The 24,759-nt window shown below is 46.7% G+C and overlaps 2 protein-coding genes across 2 annotated transcripts; one reads left to right on the forward strand and one right to left on the reverse strand.

The window, feature by feature from the left end:
- The first annotated feature begins 3,556 nt into the window (after window positions 1–3,556).
- LOC117892639 lies at window positions 3,557–9,034 on the forward strand. The gene is given in 4 exon segments (XM_034798994.1): window positions 3,557–3,874; window positions 3,876–3,951; window positions 7,691–7,900; window positions 7,986–9,034. Coding segments are annotated over 4 exon segments (756 nt in total). The 5' UTR covers window positions 3,557–3,629; the 3' UTR covers window positions 8,211–9,034.
- Window positions 9,035–10,548: 1,514 nt separating this feature from the next.
- LOC117891309 (D-beta-hydroxybutyrate dehydrogenase, mitochondrial) lies at window positions 10,549–23,316 on the reverse strand. The gene is made up of 7 exons (XM_034796719.1): window positions 22,995–23,316; window positions 20,650–20,895; window positions 11,931–12,137; window positions 11,712–11,865; window positions 11,398–11,654; window positions 11,109–11,210; window positions 10,549–11,038 (listed from the first exon to the last, which is right to left on the reverse strand). The coding sequence occupies exons 1-7, from the start codon at window positions 23,016–23,018 to the stop codon at window positions 10,862–10,864; spliced, it is 1,167 nt and encodes a 388-aa protein (XP_034652610.1). The 5' UTR covers window positions 23,019–23,316; the 3' UTR covers window positions 10,549–10,861.
- Between the last annotated feature and the right edge of the window lie 1,443 nt (window positions 23,317–24,759).

A 24,759-nucleotide genomic window follows, 5' to 3' on the forward strand; every position in this document is an offset into this window, starting at 1 on the left:
TAGAGGTCTGTATGTGGTGGAAGGTTGCTCATAATTGTGCAACCAGAGCCACGGCCAGCGGCAAACGGCTGCTCAGACTGCCTCATTTGGGTGTTTGGCTTTTCTCGGAAGTCATTAGGGTAAATCTGAGCACACAAATGTACATACATAGTACATACATATGTTCATAAGTATGTGTGCTACTGATGGAAATGGAAATGAAAGCCCCAAAGACGTAGCCGTGAGCCAACTGTCAGTAATTCAGTAATGAAAATTTAACAAACTTTGGCAAACACAAATATGAAATTATCCGTTTTGTTTATCTTGATGCAATTGCTGGCAATGGCGATGCTGATGCTGATGCTGATGCCCACATCGAAGGGAGACACCTCCGTGGCCACGACTCAGGGGGACATTTCCGTGGCCGAGGCAGAGGCAGAGGCAGGCTCCTGCCTGGTGGGTTGCCTCAAGGCGAGCAACATCAGCAGTGTGGACCCTCCGACAGAGTGTCCACAGTATGAGAGGACCCTCGACTGCACACTGATCTGTTTGTTTGGGCATTAGCAAAAGCGACAAACACAAAATGGCCACAAGTGGGTATAATTAGTCACGCCTTATCTGGTGTGTAAATTACGCTTTATTCGGAGATTACATCCACGAAAAATACGCATTTATCAGTGTCCAACCTTTATCTAGATTTACCTTCACCCAACAAACGCTTTATTTACATCATGGACTGCTTTTTAGCCAATTTCGTAAGCGAATTAAGTGTAAATGCATTTCGTTGTACACAAATAAAAGAGCATTCCCCACTCGCTCTGCCGAAATACAAATCAATTATGTGTTCCATTAATTTTAATTGCTTGCTACACATTTGAGTACACGCAAAGAGCTGTCGGCCAAACCCAACTGTCGGCTTGGCTTACATATATGCATGTACATAGTAGACCCCTATAATTTAATTAAATTAAAATGTTTGCAATTTTTTCAGCTTGCACTCATATTGAAATTCCGATTTGTTTCTCTCTTTTCCGTTGGATATTCATTTAGAATGGCAACTGCCAGTGGAGCAAATATTTGGCATTTAAACATCCGGATGCCATGCCGGCTGAATCCTCGTGTGCTGCTCCGCAAAGTTCAAACAAAACAGGCAAAAACAAAACGAAATGAGGAGGGACGCAGAAGCAAGCAGAAGGAGGAGAAGATCGAATGTCGAGTACCCATGAACAACGGGCAGGGCCACATTTCAGGATCGCAGTCAAGTGGCTACTTTGCATAGGAGACATCGAATCGGCACAAAAATATAGCCAACAATCATAATACTCGTACCCGCTGCAAGGGTATTCAAGGTGCAACAACCATAACCATTTAGAATATCAAAGGTTGAGCCTGCAGCCGAAAAGAGTCACGGACCATGGCCGAGCCAGAGACCCTGCGGCTGTGGCAATTAATCATTTGCCACATGCGTTGCGTATGACCTTTCTGAAGGCATCGCCTCCTGCTGCTGCTGCTGCTGTTGATGCTTCGCTTGGTGTGGCGACATGTGAGTTAATTAATCTAACTGCCCAATGGCTGACAGACTGCAGACGAGGACAATGGTACAATGAAGGTCATGGCCTGCAATGAAACACGCCGCTCGATGATGAAGAGGATTTTGGCAGCCCAGCCCCCTTACCCTGTCAGCACTTCCCCGGGCAGCCAACCTGGCTGACGCGACGCATAAATTTCAATTTGTTTCAGCGTCTGCTCGGGTAGGAGATGTGGGGGTTATGCATTTAAATTGATGTGGATTTCTGCTGCATCTGCGAAAAGTTGCTCGCACCACGGCCCAATGCACAATTAGCGGAGCGAGGCACATAAATTATGTGGCCCCCAACCGAAAGGGGAAATGAAGGCGGAAATTATTGCCCCAAAGGGGCGAACAAGCAGCCCGCCCAATGTGCAAAATGGTAACCAAAAATCACTGATGCGATGCGGTCGGTCAGTCAGCTCAAATATGCATGGAGTGTTGCCTGCTTTAAGGCCAGGACTATGCGTTGACCAAGGACAGAGGTAAATCGCATGCGAATCAGGAAATTATCACGTGCACATCTCCAACAAGCTGCAGCATTTCCGCAATGCGTTGACAGATTGTCAATGATTTTAACCGCTCCATACATACATTTGGCTTTTAAAGTTTAAACCTACGAGTGTACATGTGCAATATTTCGGCATTTTAGGCTTAACTCTGTTGTAAATTTGAAGCCTTGTGGTCTGGCTTTTAACAATAAATTTGAATATCATGCATTTGCACCATGCCATTGACAGTTTGCTGTTGTGGGCTCTAATAAGTATGATAAATCGTCCTTTGTCCTTTGTCTCTCAACCTCAACCGAAGCACCTTTGTACTCAAACTTTTACCACAAGCTCTCTTCCTCTGTGTTCTTCTCTATGGCTTAATTATGCACCAAGGCAAAAGGGCATCGGCATCTCGGCATCGCCCCATCTCATTATGCCGGCAAGTGACATTTTTCGGGCTTCCAGACCCTTTGCATTTATAGGAGTTTTGGCCCCAAAACTGCTATGCGAACTTTATTTTATTGCGTTTGCAAAGTTTGCCCTTACGCCACAAAAAAGTTCATGCTAAATTATTTATATTTACTGCCTTTATGTACATTTTCCTCCATGCTGTATGTACATATATGCGGGTGTTGTTCGGCCAAGTGCAACTATTTGCTTGGCTGTGGCACCTGCTACCGAGAAACTTTGTCCCATTCACAGGTCATAGAGTCCCAGAGAGTCCCGTCCCGGCCAGACTTTTGATGGGCGTCGTGTCTGCGTCCCAGTCACGCCCGTTAACATTCAGCCCCCAAGCTAACAGCGCCTTAACAGTCCTCTGTTAGCGCTCGCTCTCGCGCTCTCTCATACAAAAGCTCCGTGCTGGGACTTCTTTGTTGTGTTTGCGTGGCTTTGCTTTGCGGGTGTTTTGTGTTTGCAAAGGCCGACGCTATTGCCGAGCGATGTCCTCCTGGCTTGTTTAAATACAGGGCGGTCGGATGTCTGGCAATTTATTCCAAGCTCTGCCGGCTTTTGTTGCACTTGGCTGTCGGAAAGTGTCGCAACTCGAACTCCGGCGGCGTCTCGCGTATCGTAATTTAATCGGCAACAAATTGGTGAAAAATATATTAAAAACAAAAGAAAACAATGTGAGGAGTTTCCCCAGGAAAAATTCATTTAAAATGTAAACAAAAATCCCCCAAGCAAACAACACAAAAAGTGCTTCCAAATTAATTGCAAATTTGCTGACTTAATTTCGTTTAAATTAATTAATATACATGATAAAAACAACGTTCAAGACAAAGTCGAAAAGTTGCTAAAACATTTAAACAAACTAAAAACATTTTAATACATTTTGCCAAGGCAAAAGTTCGCCTTGGCCAAAGTTCGTAAAACATTTGGTAAAAACTTACACAGCTGGGAGAAAATATTATTTTTTGTTTCGAAACCGTTTCCCAGGATGCAGGATGTAAAGGATTCCCACTCATAGGAGCCCTTACAAAATGGCCAGCGTGCAAGATACTTCAATTAATGGTTCCATTCATTTCTTTGCCAGAAATCGCGTGTGCCAGACTCAAAAACTTTTGAGACGAAAAAAAAGGGGGCCGAGAGAAATGAATGCAACAACAGACGGAAAAAGTGCCGCAGGAATGGCAGATGCAGAGGCAACAGGAACAGAAACTACTAACGTACCTGAAGCACTTGCAGGAGCTAGACCTGATGCTGGATCTGCCCCACCATCCAGACAGCGGACATTGACTCGCACCGAAGAACTGGACGCGGATGGCGATGACATTGACGTGGATGCCGAGGCGGATGATGCCGCGGACAGTATCACACTAGATCTGGCCCTCTCCCCACAGTAGCACGCCCACACCGCCGCCCACCATGTCCGAGGAGGATTTCGCCCAACTGGACAACAGCAAGCCCTTTAAGGTGGGTACAGCACTCGTGCCGCCGTATCCGAATAATATCCTTTGTGCGCGTTAGGCCGGCCCTTCATTCGCCATGCTTTTTGCTCGCTGGGCCAGAATATTGTTAAGTGATTTTCGCCCTGCCCAGCGCGAAAAGTTCTGAAGAGTCCATGGGTCCAAAAATGTTGACCGTGCCACTTCAGAGCCATCCATGCGGAGGTGGAGGGGCGTCGACATTGGTGCTTCTATTGCCGCCGTTGCTGAAGCGTTTGGTTAACTTTTCAAGTTTTTGGCAGAGCCGGAAAGAGCGGAAAAAGCGCTAATTCCCAGCACGGAAAGAGAGACTTTTGTATATAGTATAAATAATATTTCATTATTATTTCTTGTTCTTTGTATTCTTTCTTTTTTTCGGTTTTTGTGGCAGTAGAAATAATGGAATTTGACCACAATGTGGGCAAAGGAAAGCCAATTTTGTAGATGGCCAAGAATTGAAAATTAATTAAAATGTTGAAACTGTTCAGCTAGATAAAATATCAAGAGGAGAAGCAGCAGAAGCAGCGGAAGCACAAAAGGTGGGAGAAGCATGCGGGCGCCAATATCGTCACTCGATTCTGGCTCCTGCAATCGACCAACGAACCAACCAGCCAACCAGCCAACGAATCCAATAAGCCGTCTCGTCTGCGCCCGTCCGTGAGACGATAACGAGGCGTCTGGCACTTGGCCACGCATCATCGGGCTGAGGGCCGACTGTATTGCTCCTCTCTTAAGGAGCTCTGCCCTCATCGATTTATTGTGTGCTAAAGGCATTAAGGAGACCGCCGCCATAACAATGCGATATACCCAAAAGATCAGCGGGCTGGGCTGGCTGCATAGAAGATAAGCTCTGCCCAGGGCCGCCAAGTGGCTGTAAATTTGCCAGACAGACAGAGGCAGGAGCAGCAGTAGCAGAAGTAGCAATTAATTGACAGCTTGCCATGGCCAGAATGTTGTGGAATTTGTTAGAGTCAGGCACAGTTGAGCGGACAAAACTGATGGATGGAAGAGCCAATGAGTAATTCATGGATATTTTAGCTAATTAATTAGCCGCCCCCTCGGGGTCTTCCTACACAACCTCATTCCCATCCATCACTCACCTTCGAGTCAGTAGGTGTGTCGGGGGGTGATGCTCATGAAATTTGAAGGGCTTTCAAGGAATTCAACAGATGGAATATGAAATCTACTTGCTGGTAAATGAATACAAGCTGCATGGGAATGAATAGGAATAATTGAGTTGGACGAATGTCAAGTTTCGACATACATTGAGCTCAGCTCGAAAGGGTTTGCTCTACAGTTTTTTCTCTTTATAGCTGCAAAGAGCACATATCCGTTTAGGACAGAACAGCTAGGAATTCAAGGTACTCTTTTTGCTCATGCTGGAAAACACGCACAGAAAATCGAATTTGTCTTCTGTAAAACTCCCCAGGGAATGACATTGTACTAACGTGCTCTGTCGTCATTCGCTCCACGCATAGTCCCTGAAACGCAAATGCGATTTCCATGTTGCAGTCCCTCACCAAATGGATTCACACAGACACACCTACCATACCCAATCCGCTTAAAAGCGTAAATCGGAAGGAAAAGCAGCCGCGTCATGGCGGGAATTAAATTACCCAAGGATGGAGCCCCACAGAAGCGATGCAAAACATCAAAAAACAAACAAGCAGCCAGCAGTCAACAGAGAACAGCAAACGGCATTTAGAAAAGAAGACGTCAAGGGAGAAAGAAGCCTCGCCCGCACAATGCGTATACGCAACGTTGCCCATTAAAACAAATATGCGAATATTATTCATGTCCGGGCAAGCGTGCAATGCAAACTGCGCCCCCGTATCTGCCCCAGTCGGCCCTAACAAGAGAGACGTCCCTGTTAGTAATGCGAATGGGCTTGTAAATGTGTCGACAAGCATGCAAATTGCCTCCGCCCACGACCTGTGGCGAAGCCTATGTAAAAGTGGGAAGCATTTCCCCTGAATCATGTAAAGTTTTCAATATTATTTCTATGGCAATCATGGCAACATTGGACACCAAGAAAAGGTGCATCGAAAAGGAAGAAAATGTTTCCCAGAATGTAACCTTCGGATGAGGCATTCTCGTCTCGCTATCGGCTTATGTGTATTTAGAGCGCAGCTCCTAATTGCCCACAATTTGTGTGGTCTGTAAGTGCTGGTAGTATTTGCAGAGCAGAGTAGGGAACTGCATACACTCCGACACAGGCAGACAAACACACACATAAATGTTGTCTCGTTCTCTTGTGGCGCAACTCATGTCGAATTCATGACTGCATTGGCATCTCTGCCCATTGTCCGTGCCGCCGCTTCAGGCCATACAAACTACAAATTTACAGGGACAATATTGACAGTGGCAGGCAAACAGAAATGCGAGTCCCGACGGTGGTTCTGGGTTAAATATTGGTGCACCTGTCACGAGAGTGCCCTCCAGATCGGGTCACCAAGTGGAGCAATTGTGACGATCTGGATGATGAAACCAATCAGCATGGCCACTTGAGCCTTCCCCTGCACAATGGTGAAAGGCAGTGGAAGGGTTCGATGGAAAACACATTGTTCCCATCAGCTAGGAGACCGTACAACGGCAGCTGCCCAAGTTATAAAGACCTCATGAAAGGAGAAAGCCAAGTCGAAAGATGTATAAAGGGCAAAGAAAACCGCAGGCCAGACTCTGACTGCCTCAGCTTGTACCCTTGCCCTTTTCAATACACTCAATGGATTCAATGGCAACTCCTTTGTCCAGCCCACAAACCAGTTGAAAATGTTCAGTCGCTCCGTGACTGGCATCAATTGGAATTCGCCCGAGACGCAACGTATGATACAATTTCATTGTTGTCGGCCAGACAGCCAGACTAGCAGACGTCGAGACTCTGCCCAGACCCGAAAAGTTGTTGGCCATTTCTCCAAGCATCGTATAATTGGTTTACGAGTCAAAGTGGCTGGGGCATTGATGGATGCCAACCGAGTCAGTGCCATCGATTAAGATGTCGGCAAATAGAAGTCAGCGTGCGGACTGTGTCTTGGTCGGAGCATTGCGATTAAATGGCCACAAACCGCCTGACAGTTGGCTGTCAGCAGTCGACACCTGCAGATCCATCAGCGTAGAAAGAGCCGAAACCCTTTGGCAATTGGCACAGCCCTTTGGGAAGGGTCTACGTTTGCTCCGTTTTGATTGCTCTGGGCTCGTTTTGACATTTTGCTTTCCGTTTCTGTTTTTGTTTTTCCTTTTTCCGTTTGCCTTTCGCTTGACCCTTCCATCCTTCCATTCCATGCTTTTACTTTCAGCCTTGCGCTCTAAATATTTCAGTAGCAATCTTTTAGGCCCGAAAAAAAGAGAGTACAAGCAACGAATACTCTTACCTCTGGCCCCCTCCACCTTGCCATTGTTCCAGGTACTTTGTTGCTTTGTTGTGCTGTGGCAAAGAGTCGTTATAAATTGATTGCTTGACCGCCTCCGGCATCTCTATCAACAATAATTGTACCATTCATTTCCATTATCCATTGCCTCTCCCCTTTGTCTCCTTATCACTGCCGCTTCATTGGTTTTCTATTGTTTTTCTTGGGAGCTTAAGGGGAGTGAGAATCTGGTGAATTAAATATAATTATGTTTGGGGCGCTGTTTGGCAAACGAAATAAATTATAATTAATTACGATTGTCGTGGCGTTGCTATGTTCTGCCGGGAATTATGTGTAACAACTCATTGTGTTTTATTTCTGCAGATCAAGGACATCACACGCAACATACGCAAAGCTGTGGTGGCCACCACACTCGCAGAGATGCGCCTCAAGGTGGCAGAAAAGTTCCAGCGCGCTGAACCGGCGATACATTTGGACTGCGATGGCACCGAAGTGGATGACGAGGAGTACTTCAGCACCTTGGAGCCGAATGCCGAGCTGATTGCAGTCTTTCCGGGCGAACAGTGGCGAGATGTGAGTTGACGCCTTAACGCCCTTGATACCCCGTAACCATTTCTAACACCCTCTTCCCATGCCCTCTTCCTGCCCCTGTTCGCAGCCGAGCGACTACAATGCGAATTTGCGGCGACCCTCGCTGGATGCCCAGCGCCTCAGGAAATTGGTGAGCAAGCTGCAGCAGAACTTCGTCAATGACGACTATTTGGACAAGCTCTCCAACATGGATCCCAACTCGCTGGTGGACATCACGGGCAGGGAGCCAAAGGACAACGAATACTGTGCGCAGAGCGAGGCGGCTCGACGATCCACGGAGCTGTCCTGCTAGGGGGCACATCCGTGGGTCACATTGGAGGGCCTCCTGCCTCCTCGATAAATAGGAGTGGAATGCCGCTTATGATAGAAATGTAAGGAATTTGTAAGAGTTTTTATTGGCAAGCCGGAACCCATGGATTTCGGGTATTTTTGGAACAAGTTTTGATGCTGGACACTTGGAGCGAAGCGACCGATTTGATGCGATTTTGCGGGGCTTTTATCTGCATCTATAGAGCTAAATGTTGTCTATTTTTCGAGTCCACATTACCATAGATACAAAGTAAACACTCTCACCTAGAACGCCCAATCTCAGCCGACCATTGTTCCTAGACCAATAGCTGTACAATATACGAGTAGTAGAAGGTCTCCAAGGCCGAACCCCAATCTCTTAGATACCTTTACACATCGGCCCACCCAGTGGGCCAGCAACTATCCCGTCAGTACCTTACCTGTCTCTCTATTCCGTAGCAAAGTCAATCTGTGTGTACATAAACGCCACTGTTAGGGAACAAAGACGATGTATAATAATTGAATCTGAATCAAATGTCTGTTGCATAGATAGATGTTCACACTAAGCACCAATCGAATTGTATTTAATATTTGTCTCGATTTGTGCAAAAACAAAACAAAACTAACAAAACACTTTTCTGCACCAACTGTTGGCTGTTGGCCAGGTGGGGAGAGAGAGCAAATACGAGTAGTAATAATCGACATTGCATATTCGTTCTGTCCACAAAGAAATCAATTCACATTTTAATCTGCAACTCGGCTCAAAGTTTGAGGTAAATGTGTGTGAAAATTACTTTTTATCAATACAATACAATAAATGGAGAATAAATGTGTTGAAAAGTGTGGTTTTTCGACTTGTACCAGTACGTCCATGCCAGAGACCGACCACAAGTGGATGCCACTGGCTCACCAGCTGTAATTATCCCACACAAAAGATGCGAGAAGATGTGAATGACGGCGGCTGGTTCTTTAAACTCTTTGTGCTATGGTCAGTTCTTTGCAGTTCTTAGAATTTCTATAGGTCACTGCTGGTGCTGCCCAAGAACAATGCGCCAACACATTACTGGCTAAAGGGCAAACACGGACTACGAAAGGTCTAAATCAAATTTGAATGGGGAAATGCTGTGAGACGGAAGTCGGGGGGCACAGCCTGTCCATTAATACTCAACAGTTTTGGGCCGAAGCACTGGAGTGCAACATTGATTGGGTATGATTGACCAATGAGGAGTGAGGAATGTACGTATGCCGGATAACAGCCCGTAGAGAAAGAGAAAAATTCCAACCTGGTCAGCTCTTGTTCTGTGAGCAGCACAATGGAAATCCGACAGATTGCCAAGCTAAATACAATAGCTCTGGGAAACGGAAAGCGTCGACAGGGACAGGGAACAGAGGAAGTTACATGAAAAAAAAAGAAAAAAATGATGAAGACCGGAGACCAGAGACCAGAGCAGCTGAAATGTCCACAGATAAAGAGACAGACAGACAGGCGGAAGAGAGACGGAATCACACATTGAACCTTTCTTTGGCCAGTGCCAAATGACCTTGCCTTTGCTGCTTATTCTAAGGAGATGGGTTTCAGGGTTTATCTCTGTGTGTGTTTAGTGGTAACCCACTCCTTATTGTTCTGGACAACTTTTGCACTTTTTATTTTTGCGTAAAAGTTCGAACATGCGGCGGGTGCCATCTGGGAGGCGGATTGTGGATGGCTGCCAGCTGTGCTTTACATTAGCAACTATGAGAGATTTATGCACAAGTAATGCGCTCCTCGGTGTATCCCATAAACTTCCCCCTTAAGTTCCCATTCATCTGTCGGGGGAAACACCTGGGCTCGCTCCCGTCGCGGCAGTGAAAATCCTTGGCTGCTGGCTGTTGCCTGCTGGCTGGTGGAAATGATGCGGTAATGCCATTGTTGTTTTGAATCAAGTGCATTAAAAATGTATTGAATGTATTTGTATGTGCCTGCCACACCCCCGCCCGCCTTTGGGTTGCCTTCTGACAGTGCACTTAAGCTTAGCCCGTCTGGGAGTGCCGTGTCCCGTGCTATTGGGGCAGGATGCACAGCAGCTGGAGGTAGGGCTAATGCCATTGAGTATAACAGAATTATGTCTGCATGCAGCGGGTCATACCAGCACAGAGCCAGCACTCAACCAATGGCTAACAAAAGCAATTAAAAGGGCTTAAAGGATCCGCTTCGACACCCCATGGACAGTCGTTTCGGAATAGAAATGGAACTCTCTGAATATCGCGAAGACATCTCCATCTCACAATGGAATTCTGATTCATGGCATAAATGAGTTGAAAGTGAAAGTGAAGTTTCTACTGTTTTTTGTTTACTGTTTTTCATTCATCGTTTCACAATTCGTTCTAGCAACTAAGGATAATAACATTATGCAGAGACTCGGGATATTTCCATGAATTTGGATCCGTTTACATTTATAATAATCGGGGGCAAACACATAGCTAAATGCTCATTGACGACTGTCAGCGCTTCTCCTCCTCGTCCTTCTGCTTTTATTTTCTTGTAAATGCCCTATGCAAAAGGAGCCAGAGGTGTGTCAGGGATGGGAGAGGCAATCAATAGTATTCCAAAGTTCGGCTGGTCTAGGGGCTGGTGAGGCATGGTGAGGATGTTGGTGGGTTATTTGATCGGTCGGATCAGACGATAAATTTCTTCTGCTCGCCGTAGACCGACTCGTACAGGGAGGGGGCGAGATGCTCGGCCAGGAAGATCTGCAACTTTTCGGTGGCCGTCACGGGCGTGTAGCGGGCCATGGGGAAGGTCCTGGTCACAGCATCGATGAGGACACGCAGCGTGGGCTGGATATCAGCGGCCTGTGTGGGAGAGGTGGCAGAGGAGGGATTAAATGCTCGTTAGTTCACGGACACGTCCGGCGTTTCTCACCTGGCGGGAGTACTTCTCCACCGACGTCATGGCCGCCTCGTAGTAATCCTCGCCGTAGGTCTTCTTCTGCTCCGACGATAGCTGGTTCCACATTTGCTTGGCCTGAAAGCAGACCAGGAGGCAAAGAGGAAAGGAGACGGGAGAGTTAATGAGTTCTCTCTCTATCTGGCGGTGTTCTGGTATCGTAAAAAACTAAAAGCATAGCAAGGCAGCGCTGCTCTCCCTCTGCATGGGCTCTGCCATGCCATTAAGTGGGGAGGGAGAGAGAGAGAGGCTTATTAATGCTCACCTGGTCACGGAGCTCCGTTTCGTTTAGCCAGCCGTTGCCGGGAGCAAACTCTCCTGCCGCCACCACGGACACATCCACTCCTCGGGTGCGCATCTCCTGGCGCAGGCAGGCGGCAAAGCAATCGACGGCAGCCTGGGTGGCACACTGGATGCCACGCACCGGCGAGGGTACGCGGTTCAGGCCAGAGGTGAGGAAGACCACGCGCCCATGGGCGCGACGGACCAGCGGCAGAAAGATTTGGGTGAGGCGAGCGGCGCCTGCAAGTATAACGGAGAGTATGGTAAAGTGGAGTCTTCAGTGGCGCCATCACTCACCGAGTAGATTGAGATCCAAGCTTTTGCGCAGCACAGCGAATGGAATCCACTCAAGTTCTCCCAATGCAATCCAGTGGGCGCAATGCACCACAGCCCACAGTCCTTGGGCGCCGTGCGGCAAGTGCTGGGACACAAAGCGGGCAGCCTCCAAAAGCTGCCGATAGAGTGGAATGGAGATGAGCCAAAAGCTTCGAAAGCTCTGTGTGCGGGACGACTTACGGTCTTCTCCGACGTAACATCCAAGTGCAGCAGCTTCATGCGGCCGGAGGTCTCCTCCTTGAGAATGCCAGCCTCGTCCGACTCCTCGATGGGCGTGTTGAAGCCAGCGTAGATGGTGAAGCCCAGATCGTCGAGTTTCTTGGCCAGGTACCAGGCCAACGGCGCCTCGCAGCCGGTGATTAGGACGCCCTTGCCCGAAGCCGACACCTGGCGGTCCGCAAATGGAAATGGAAATGGTAAGGGTAAGGGTAAGCGAAAAGTTGAATGATTTGGGGTTGGTTTGTTCAACCCTTTGACGGTCGGTCTCCGAGGCAGCCACTTAATTAATGTTCAATAACTTTAATAGCAATTAGCCATCTCCTTGTGTGGGTGTCCCAGGATGTGGGTGGATGGGAGAGAGCTTCTCCGTTTTCAATGCGCACTTGAGGGCGTCCAGTCTTGTCGGATGTTGATGTTTGACCTTTAGCCCAGCCAAAAATGTCTTTGTTTGGCTGAAAGTTTGTCCCCGCGCTACTCGGGCTACTTAAAAGTCAAGCCAGCAACTAGGCTTAACGACTTTCCCCACACTGCTGGACATTTGACCATTTCTAGGGTCATTTCGGTATAGAAATTCCCGTCTAACATTCAGCTCTGACCCACTGATGGCAGACAGACGACAGTCTCCCCCCCACCACACACATATTTGGTGGGGCAGGAAGATGTGTGCTCACTGATACTTCCGCCTCAGACACGCGCCAAACCACTCCACCAGCACCAAGCCCATCCACGTCCACCCATCACAAGCCATACCCCTCCATGGATGTGGATGTCAGTCAACGCGCCTGCGGTAGTGCTGGTGTCATAACTCATCATGCCATTAACCAATGGAGCTGGCCCCGACTATGACTATGACTATTGGCTGGCGCTTGAGTGGGCGTCTGGGTGGGTGGGTGCGTCCCCAGTGTGCGTCAGTCGGTCTCGAGGGGGGAACGTAGATGTAGAGGACGTAGAAATTGAAGTGGAAGTGGAAGCAGAGATGGCTACTCATTGTTCGGGCTATCAAACTGTTATAAAGTGCTCGTAAAATTGTTAAAAAATGATGAGATTCGGAGAAAGGGAGGCGTTAGTGGTATTCGAGGGAGGGGAGAGGTGGTGTGTTGGGTGTGTATTATTATTGGCGGTGCTGTTGACACCCATTAAGACTGGCCGACATTTTATTGTGGCCATAAGTGTTTGGCTTATCGAAATCTGCTGGCCGTTCTTGGGTGTAAATAAAAATAAAACTATTCAGGGGGTATATCCCCCTCCCAATCCGAGCCCAATCCGCAGGCCAGCCAAGTTTAGGACAAGTTTTCTTTCGCTCAGTTTTTATGCGAATTTACTTCATAATACTTTAGCGCGTATCCAGCAGGATGGCGGTAACTTTTGCCACTGGAATCGGTGGTTGTCTGGTGTGTTTTTTCTGGCACCCCAATTTATGGCGCTGCTGCAGAAGTGACTTTAAATTTGGCCACAACTAAAAAGCATCGGCAATTAAATTCTACATGGAAAGAGCGCAGATAAAACTGAGCAGATGAACTGCAAGAGCGAGTAAAAACGCTAAACCGAGCAACGAAATGTTTAGAGTCAATTAAACTGCACTGAGAACTGAGAGCATGGCCATTGGCCAGGGGGAATGAGTGTGCAGCCACAGCCACAGCCACAGCCACAGCTTGTGGCATGAAACCCGATATAAAAATATAAAAACAAAGCATTGCGTTTCCTTGAAAAAGTTCTGCTTTCGAGGGGGAATCTCTTACTCGGACTCGGACCGAGAACCTATTAAAATTATAACAAATTGGTCCAATTGAAATGCAGGATAATCCATGGCCAGCAAATGATTGGAGTCTGCTAAATTGGTCCAAACCGAAAGGATTATGTTACATTGAACCAAGTCGAATTGTGGCGAGACCAATTAGAAGATTGCCATTGTCTCGTTGCCTGTCTCCTGACCTAAACTTGAATCCTCTGTGAGCATCAGGGAAATGTGTCCTCCTCCATTTCAACAGCCTTTCGTGTGAACAGGTGAAAGAGCAAAGCAAAGGAAACGCAAAGTAACGAAAGGACAGAGCGCTTCTGCACGTTAAGCCGTCGAAAGAAACTTTGCCCAGTGCATGCACTACGTGCAGGGGATAAAAAAGCAGACCCCTTGACACCCAGCACCTGCCACATGCCTTATACCCTACGCCTTATGCCTTATGCCCCATGCCACCTGTCTAAGGTCTAACACTCCCTCTCTGCGGTCATGTCGTGTCTGCCAGCACGTCGGCTTGCGGTCTTTTTTTTAAACGGTCCCAAAATAGCAGCAAAACAGCAAAGTTGCATGCACCGAAATAGATTCAAGAAATTTCACAAAGAACACGAGGCAGAGAGGGGGAGAGAGAGAGAGTGCAGCGTAGCCGGCAGCCCTGGGGCATGTCAGTCACCTTCATTTGAGCGAGTTGCTTGTGCTTGTGCCTGTGCCTGTGGAGGATTGCCAGAGAGAATGCGAGGGTTGTTGTTGGTACGAGCGATTGGCTGAGCGGAAATGGGACTTTTCCACATTTTTCCGAGCAAGTCAATGAAGAGGCAGACACAGAGGGGCCCCCGGCTCACGCTAATACGCCTGCTACTGCTCGCAGTTTAGCGATTTAAATGCATCCTTTATTGCATTTTAATTGCAATTGCAACTGCAATTGGAAGCAGAAGTAGAAGTGGAAGTGCAAGTGGAAGTGGAAGATTTATGCCCCTAGGCTGTGAGCAGCAGGTGCCGCCTCGCCTCGCCCCACCCGAACCGGACCATTTTCCGCACACTTTTATCCGAATCTGATGAATTGGAGTGGGGCACGCGATGCACGCCTGCACTGCCGGCACCACACTGGAGCGCCACAATGCCGCTTTTCTCGCCACGAGCTCATTAAATTTGGCTTACGTACACGGGGAGGAGCATGGGGGCGTACACGTAATATTTATATAATGCATTATGCTGGCAGGAAAACTTGGTGCTGGCCAAGCCAAGGCCATACATAGGGAGGAGGGCGGCGGCCCTGGCAGGTTAATGTGTAAACTGCAACAAGTTAGCAGCACTTTCAGAGCCACAGAGGAGCGGTGGACAGGGCCTCCTCGACCGCTCGTGTGGGCGAGCGGAAAAGTGATGCGTGTAAAGTGTAAACAACAATAGGGAGGAACTTTCCGGGAAAGCATGTGCGCCTTTATTTGCGAGAATAAACTTGTGACACGTCCGGGGAGTCCGGTGATTGGGCGGAGAGGCAGACCTTAGTCCGGGCACTGCGGGCATGCAGATAATGCGAGAGTGTCCGACAGGGGAATTGCGTGGGCTTGTGTGGGACTGTGTGAATAAATATTATTGGGAATGTAAATAAAAGAAAAAGGAACAAAATGAAATGAAATGAAAGTTAACAGGAAGGTGGGTCATCAAATAAAGTCATATCTAGATCAACGATAATCACTGTGATGGACAGGGACATATACGAGCACTGCTGTAGCTAGAGAGGGAGAGCAGAGATTTTCCATGATTCCGCTACAATACAATATGTATATTCTCCATAGTAAATTGTATTATCTTATTTGTACGGCCATCATTTTTCGTTTCTATTCCCTGCTCTATTCTCTATTCCCTAGTTGCCTTTTCCTTTTCCTTTTCCTTTCGCTTTTGCCTTTCTCTTTCACCAGGCAGACACATAAACCTACCCAGAAAGCGCGACATGCTTGACCGCTCGGCAACCCTCGCATAAATCTACATAAACATAACGCAGGCAGCGTGAAAGTGGAGATGCGGCGGAGTGGAGTGCGAGTTTAAGTGAAAAATGGCAAACAAACCGCATACAAATTGTCCCCTCTGTTGTCACCTTCCCACCCCCTCTCGCGCGCTGCTCCTCTTCTCCGCTGAACAAGGCGACGAAATGTGGCAAAAAAAACAAAATAAAAAGGAAAAGAGAGAAGAGAGAAGCCAAAAAATGGGAAACAAAGGGAAGCAAGCACACGCATGCACGCATATTAAATCAGTGGCTAAAAATAGCCAGAAAAGCTTTGCAGGAGGTGGCACGAGGAGGATGGTACACACACACACACACACCACACATATAGAATCAAATAAATTAACTGAAAAATATTTTGGCCAAGAGGGCAAATGAGTACAAATGACAGCAGGACGGCAGGACGAGTGTCGAGGGGCGGCGATCGCCAAAAGTCATTGAACGTATTAAGCAGTAATAAATTAATTAACCGGAAAGTTAAAAATCATTTTTGTGTTTGGCTTTCCGCACGCACACAGGCAGAGAAAGAGATAGAGATAAAGCGAGTGGATAGGTAAAAGCCCGCACGCATCCTTGCTGGCGTGTGGCTGTCAGGACCTTTGGCAACTTCACGCCATCCGCAGAGGACGACGTCAGCATTAAAGGCTTTTCGCATTGCGCATATGTACAACACGGTGTACAGAATCAACTGAAAGGCGAACTGAAAGCTAAGGAATATAATAGAATGGAGAGATACATATGTACATACATACATATTTGTATGTAGAATGGTCTCGAATGGAATGGAATCCCAGGTCACTTTGTTTTGTGACTTTCCCGTGTATCAGTCAGTGCCTCAGTCAGTGTGTCTTCTGTGTGTGTGTGTGTTTGTGTGTGCTTATGCCTCTGTTTATGCATATATCTTCCATCTCCCATCTCGCCATGTATTTCATGTTTGTCCATGTTTAATTAAATTGTGATTGTATTGCCACCGGCATCTTGAGGTTAATTAAAATGTAGTGCACGGGTTCGAGCATGGAAGCCATGCCACTCGCAGTGAGGCATTTCCAGTGCCTGCCCGAATAAGAGTTCTAGAACGAATACTTTGAACTATTGTATGTACTTCAAATGCCAAATGGACGAGCAAGGATCGAAGTGGTTGCACAACTGCGGGCAGGGGTCTACCAGGAATACCGACTAACAATCAAGCTTTGGCTGTTGGTGGTTTGCCATATTGTCGATTCGACCTGTGACCTTTGTGCCTCGAACGTGCATGATGCATACGAGCATGGTGGATGCACGGCTACGTCATGTGCAATTGGTTTTTAATTTAAATAAAGTGCGCAGCTAAACTGAGTCTGAATGGACAAGCGGAGAAGCGACAAAAGCATTGCTTCCAGCCCAGCTCCAGCTCCTGCTCCTGCTCCTGCAGCGGTCGACGGAGATGTTTTCCTTGGTGGCGGAAAGTTGTCAAGGCGTTTTAATGGCGTGCAATTCTAAGAAACGCAATGCGCGTAGCTGGTGGCCACATGAGCCATGTCCTGATGTCCTTCATTGCCAGCCATTGTCAGGCCGGGCACGCCATTGCCATTTCTGAATGTCCTCTGAGCTCAAATGCGCATGTGTGTATGTGTGTGTGTGGTGTTGTGTGTGTGAATCAACAGGCCACGCGCGGGACCATAAAACTGAAACTGTACAGAAACAGAAAAAGAGACACAGAGAAGCAGCAGCAGCGGGAAAGGCAGAGTGAGGAAGAGCGGACTAGCAAAACTTTGCACATAATGACTTTTTATGGTGTATGTCCATACTTACATATGTATGTATGTGTGTGTGTGTGTGTGTGTGTGTGTGTGTGTGTGTAGTGAGAGACAATGCTGTGGAGCAAAGGACAGAGGACAGAGAAGATGGGACAAAGAGCAGCCTTTTATGTAGCTGCCTTCAGTTGCCTCAGTGCATTGACGGCCCCGAATGGACCCCGGAGTCGCAGTCTCTCCTAATTGAGAGTGCAGTCCCCGCTCTCCTCTCTCCTTCTTCACACCCTTTGTCTGTGTGTGTCGCTGATTTTTTGTTTTTGGTTAACAACTCACAAATCAGCGTTAAATTTGTCTATGGCAAAAGTTTTATGAAGTTGCAAAGGCCACAAAGTGTGCAGGGGAAACGAACACTTATGGATGGCAAAAACCAATAGGAAGAAGGGTTTTACTTGACAATGAACTTGCTGCCACATCCATTAGGTGGCCACCAGTTTGCCTTGCAGCTGCTGCTGCTGCTTAAACTTGCTCCTCCCTACCCAAGCTCAGAAATACCCAGGGATGTACGAGTATCTTCCACTTCTTCGAGTACTCGAGTGGCTGGCTGACTCGTGGCTCCTGGCTCGTGGCTCCTGGCATTAGCGAAACCGATACGATTTCTGCTCCTATCCACTGCAGAATCACCTGGGGCTCTCAGGTTATGCTGGCACAACTTTATCTATGCAATCCACCGTAGCAGCGCCATGTGTCAAAGTTCAAGGATGTGGATGGGAGGGGTGGGGCCTTCAATTGTTTGGGAATACGAGTAATCGCACTTTTTGCTGCTGCTGCTACTGCTACTGCTTCGCGACTGCTCATTAGGGTTGCCAAGACAAAGCTATTAATTCAATTATTTCCATCCTCCTCTGGTAGTCGACAAGTCCCGAAGAGACTCTGCGACTCTGACAACATTCCGCCTTTCACCGAGGGGCACCTCCCTTTGGGCAACGCAACGCTTAATTATGCATATTACGTAAAGTGTAATTGCAACTGCAATGCAATAAAACAGACACGGACACGGAACGGATCGGGCATGGACACGGACACGGACACGGACACCGACATTCCGAATGACAGACAGAGGGATAGACGGAGGGATGGGCAGGGCTCTGGTACAGGGATGGGCAATTTAGTGCATTGTAGGACATGGCAGATTGTTGAGCATTTCATTAGTAAGCATTTACATTTCATTGCATCCAATTTGAGCCGTCAACAGTTGCCTCCAGTCTCATCCATCCATCCATCCATGCCGCATGCTCCCTGCCCCCTGTGTGGCGGGATATCTGTGCGTGCGTGTAATTTAATTTGACTGTCGTGACATAAAAATGAAATGCACAACGTGATGTGCAAGGCAAAACAGCAAACACAGAGTGGGCGCTTGGGAGACTACCCACCAAAGACAAACAGGAACCCCGTTGGCCAGGCCGGAAGCCATCGCTGGCCACACATTTGCTCATATGCCCATGAACAGCCACACAAAGCGGAACATTTTCGCAAATAATTCAACGAATTAAGTAAATGGAAAGTGGAAACGGGACCTACCATTCAGCCCTTGCGGAGCACTAATCAAGGGACAAGCATTTCGCATTGTTTTCCTTTACTTTGCTCTCTAAAAATAAACCCTACATGTGTATCACACCAAGGAAATGCTAATGGAAATGCTTTGAGATCAAATCTAGATAATTACGAGTACAAATTTTACTAGTAAAGAGTTACTGGAGCTTTGCTGGAACTTGGACAGCCTTCGATTAGCTATACTTTGACAACGCTGCTGTCCTTTGTGTAGCTACTATAAACAACAGTATCTATTACTCTCAAACAAGGAGAGAAGAGAAGATAAGAGAAGAGCACTTTGCTGGGTAAACTGACAATGCAGAATGCAAATGGGAAGGAAGTTTTCAGAGCTGTCACTGCATCTGTTGTTGCTGCTACTGCCAATTATATTGCAGTCATGCTTATTACTTTAATGATGGGCAGTTCCACTTTCAGGTGACACCCACGTGCCTACGTGTCCTGGAAGCCAATCACCAGCGAGTCCATGCAGCACACCTGACCTTTTCGCGTAATTTCCGGGCAGCAAGTGGACCCTGTCAGCCAGAGGGCCACCTCCAGATCTTTCCCGATAGTTAAACTAATTAGAGTGCACGCATATTTAACTTATCCGCAGACTTCGGCGCTGACTGGCGCCACCAGTCCATAAATGCGGGTAAACGATGTAAATGGGAGTATATCTGAATGTGTCGCATTATTGGTGTCCTTTGTGAAAGGATGTGGAGTGGAGTCACAAGCAGACAAGAGAAGGATCAACAGCCTACATTTTCCACACTCTTACTCGTATGAGTAATCTCTGGAATTCCGATTTATCCAGCTCTAGCGCCTCTCAGTGCCAGCCAACAGAGAATTATGGTGGGAGTGGGAGTGCAGTGAAGGCGCAGCCATCGATGCGAGTGCCTGCTTAAAGGGGTTTCCCTTTTTAATTTATTTTAAGCGCTTATATTAAAGTTTTCACAGCGAAAATATATTCCGTTCTGTCACGAAATTTATATTCACTTTGTTTCTGCAATTCTTTCGGTTTCCGTCTGCACTGTTTCTCTTTTCCTTCCTCTCTCTCTCCCTCTCTCTCTCTCCCTCAGGCTGCTTATTTATTTTGTTTTCATTTTCATTTTCCTACGCCGACAGCCAGAGCAGAGTGGAGATAGTATGAGTGCGTGTGTGTGTGTGTGTTTGTAGTGGGGTTCTGAAATATCAAACGGAGCCAAATCCAAAGCCAAATCCACAGTCAAGGGTTTCCTCTGGTTTAACATAAGTTGACGTTGCCCCACAGGACATTTGCCCCCACTCCTGGGGCCTGCCCGTCTATTTTTAGTACAACTGATTTGCTTTGCCTACTATTTCAGAGGCCCCTCTCTGCGGTTTGGCAATACCGACTTGAGCTGAGGCTGGGGTAGTTGCCTCGCAGCCGAGCCGAGCAGCAGACATGCCCCAAAGTGTGGCTGGTGGCTGGCTTCTGGTTGGGAAACGGAAACCGAAACCGAAACAGAAGTTGACGCCGAAACCAAAAGCTATCCATGTCCCTATCCCATTTGCGGTCTCGCCGCTGGCGTTGAAAGGATTACACTGTTTGAATTTTGTATTGGAGCCCGCCCCTTGGACACGAGAGTGTCGTTACGGACTTACCTTGACGAAGTGGTAGAAGAGCACGGCGCCCACTGTGGCCAGGGCGAACCACACGAAGACGGCGAAGGTGGAGATGCTGGATATGTTGAGGGCATGCAGCAGATGGGAGCTGACGATGGCCGCCGCCTGGCAGAAGAGGAACGGCATAGACAGCCGCTCGAATATGTCCCAGGGTATCTCTGCCGATTTCTGGGGCAGTGCCGAGATCGATCCACGACGCAATGAGGCACGACGCGAGGCACGGCGCTATTAAAAAGAGAAATAGAGAAATGAAATGTACATTTGACTATAAAATATCTACGAACACTCGTGCACCTCGCCATATAATTATTCTTCTGTTTAAACAAACAAATGCGAATTTATTTATAGCAAACATTAAACATTGGGCATTGTTTGTGGGGTAATTATTTGAAAATTACTCAATTAAATGCCTTTGGGCCGCTAATGCTGCTCGTCTGTGTTTTGGTCAATAAACAAGGCGAATTCCACTCACATTTTTGGGATTGTTATGGATTTGCTCTTTGCTAGCAGCAGATTTGGATTGATATAAAATAAAGCTGCCTGCCATTGCCAGTGATTGGCAAATCCTTTCCATGTGGCACAGTCTAATTTTGCCTTTCAATTGCAGACACCTAGCGTCAATACATCATCGGAAATTTCATTGAACCTCTTGCCCATGCCCCGCACCTTCCAATCCATCAGGACCCTAACCCACTCATTCCTAACCCACACATTGACAGTGACATATAGCAATTACACATGACGTGCACAATACCAATGCAAAAATGCAAAGAGGAGAAGAGAAGAGTGGAGAGGAGAGGAGAGGAGGAACTACTAACCGAAAACCTCAACCTCAACCGAAACAGCAACCCGCTTTGGCCATTGGCCATAAATCAACGACAGTGCGAAATAATCAAATGGCGGCATCTGCATAAATACTACAGAAGCCAATTGATTTATTCAGCACCGAAAATAGACCATTTTCATTCCCATTCGCATTCGCATTCACATTCACATTCACATTTCCATGGGGTTCCACGGGCTCTTCTTCGTCGCTGGAATTGTAAAACTCTCCTTTGGTCTATTTATATGTCGTGCTCCACTGGGTATGGATGGACTTTGTCGTTGCTTTCGTCATCAGCAACGACCTTGTCACCAATTCGGTAGCCAGCCTCTTGAAGGGGACGCATACCAAGACCTATGTAATTGTCGACATAATCTTACACAGGAGCTGAACGCCGGCCCACACGATAGCCACATATCTAAAGTAGATTCTCCCAATCGAATACACACATACAGAACATATAGTCCGCATAGATATATTAATGCTTGATATGTATCTGCTCACTCAGCTGCCAAGAAATCATCTTGTGGCGAATACTTTGTGGCTGTTCGAAGCGTAAAGCAGTTTGGTTTGTCTCCAAGCTTATTTAATTATTAATAAAGATATTTATAGATCATGTGGAATAAAATTCAATGCAGAATGAATATTTCTAGACCGGACAAATATTTAAAATGAATGCGAATATATCGAGTACGGACAAATGTCTGTGTTTGTATTGCAATGATCGAAAAATTCCAGTTTAATGCCAAATGGGTATATTCTGGAACCTCGCCTCATGATCTACATATACATATGTACCTAATACTAAGCAGCGAGTGTGTATTGGGCAATGAATCCGTTCTCATATAAATGCCGACAAATGTCGGAGTTGCGGCAGAAGCTACATAAAAGACAAACTCATTCTCATGTTATTTACACATTTTAAAAGAAGTAATTTCACACATCCTTGGTAGCGTTTGTATCCCAATCTCAACACTCGCTGCCCACTCTGCCTCCTGCAATTGTCGGTCTCTCGTACGTACGTTGACCCACTTGGATCGCGGCCACTAAGTGAATTTTTGTAATTAATTTGGCGGCGCATTTTGAACACCGCATGACTTCCTGTCTCTCTCTATCTCTCTCTCTCTCTCTCTCTCCTATGTATTGTTGTCTTTCTTTCTTCGGTTAACAGACAAAACCTTTTTCTGGAATTTGCGGCCAAAAGAGGCGTGGTCGAGGAAGTCAGGGACACACTAAGGACCCTTGCGACTTGAATTTGTGTATTGGCATTTCTGGGTTAAGCTAACTGGGCTAACAGCGTAGCTAGGTGCTCCACCAGGCTGGTGTGGGAAGAGGGGGACAGGACGGGCAGGACGGAGCTGCGACAATAAATTTGGCTATGGCATGGCCTTTGGATTGGCGGAGAGGGGCGCGAACCGAACACAAACAAGGGGCCAAGTGCCTGTCCAGGATACAGGAAACGGATACAAATGGCCCCGATTCGGGGCGACATTTCACTTACCATATTGTTATCGAAAACCTGCATGATGACGGATGCTGCTGCTGCTGCTGCTGCTGCTACTCCTTCCTGGTATCGCGTCTAGAGGGGCGAAAGAGCACAAAGATGGTGGATGCAAAGGGGCTGGCTTCGACTGGGTCTCTAGCACTCACTCACAATCACAGCCTTGTGGCTCGGTTTGGTCAAAAGTGTTCACAAGAGAGTTTGAAAAATGTTTCGAAAATACGTTTTCACTTTATATATACTCGGGGGGGCAGGCTCTCGGAGGGGCTCGTGGCCTGGGCGCACTGAAACACGGCGTGGCACTAAGCAGCACGATCGACTGGCGCTGTTTGCAGCTGCCCCAAAACTCATTTTCTCTCGCCTCAGTCGCAGTCGCAGTCGACGTCGACGCTGTATATTCAAAAATTGTCGTTTTGCCGTTTTGATTTTTTAAAAATATATCTCAAAAATACGTGCATGTGCAGACAGACAGACACACACGCATACGCACACACACACACACACAACTCGAGCTACAATGGAAACGCAGATACATATTCCGCTTTTTAGATAAATAAATATCTTTAAATTTGTATATTTTTGCCGTTTTGCTCTCATCCGCCTGCCGCCGCTTTTAAGCATTGTGGAATATATGTATTTCCAATACACACACACACACAAATACGAGCACACAGCTACAGATGCATAGATACACAGATACTCTAGTTTGCGGCCGTAATATATGTCGGTCGGTCGGTCGCTCGTGCAGCGTGCAGCGTGCGGCGTGGGGAGTGGGGCAGTAAATGGTAAATTTGAATATTGCTTTAAAATGTCGCCACATTAAATCGAAAAGTACTCGAACCTACCGTATATATGCACATAAATATTTATGGAACTCGTTAAAGGAGGCCAGCGCCATCGACCCACAACCCAGTGCTCCATTAGCGACTGGAATGGGATGGGCCTTTCGGGTTTGCATTTGGTTTATTTGCTTTCGTTTTTTTTTTTCATTTTTGTGTATGGTTTTCCGTGACGTCACGGTGGTTGTGTTTTTATTTTATATATTGTGGCTGTTCATTTGCAATTTTGCAGGCAAATTAAACGATAATTTTCTTGAATTTTTCATATTTGCATCAAAATCTACTTGCATAGGAGTGGTCACTCGCAGTACTAGGAATTGTTAAATAAAATGCATACTTCAATTAATTTTGGAACACATTTTGCACTCCAAACGAATACAATTAAAAGTGATTGCAGTAACAAATTTAGTTATGAAAAAGTTCTCTTCCTGAGGGGTAAACAAGTAAACAAAGAAGTTTTTTGCACTATAGGCACTTGTAGAAGTTTAGAATTCCAGTCTCAGAGATTCAAAATTGCCTTGTTCAATTGCTGTTAGTTTCCCGCTCAATAGTTCCAATCAACAACGTTCCAATCTGGATTCTGGATATTTCTTTCTGCTTCTCTAATTGTTGACTATTTTTATTTTATTTGCTTCTCTAAGTCTTGACTATTTATATAATTTTTGGTATCTGTTATTGTTTATGAATGTCACCCTACATATGTATGTATATGTATAGTCCAATATATTATTGTTATGCACAGAATTTGTTGACTGGCCGCTGCTGATGCCCGGCTAAAGAAAGACAGTACAATAAATTGACGTCTATATTGGAGATTTGTGAACACAAACATATGTAGATATAGCCAAAATATGAAATGGCTAATACAAATATACCTAAATAAATACGCGCATGAATAGATGAAGAAATATTTGCCTGCGGAGGCA

This window comes from Drosophila subobscura, chromosome E (genome assembly GCF_008121235.1).
Source record: "Drosophila subobscura isolate 14011-0131.10 chromosome E, UCBerk_Dsub_1.0, whole genome shotgun sequence".
Taxonomy (NCBI): Eukaryota; Metazoa; Arthropoda; class Insecta; order Diptera; family Drosophilidae; genus Drosophila; species Drosophila subobscura.

Excerpts from the sequence above, each read along its gene's own strand:
- LOC117891309 (XM_034796719.1), bottom strand. The coding sequence starts at position 23,018 with ATGCAGGTTTTCGATAACAATATG. Across the intron at positions 11,866-11,930 it reads ATGTTACGTCGGAGAAGACC|CTTTTGGAGGCTGCCCGCTT; the intron begins GTAAGTCGTCCC and ends CTCTATCGGCAG. Across the intron at positions 11,211-11,397 it reads AAACGGAGCTCCGTGACCAG|GCCAAGCAAATGTGGAACCA; the intron begins GTGAGCATTAAT and ends GTCTGCTTTCAG.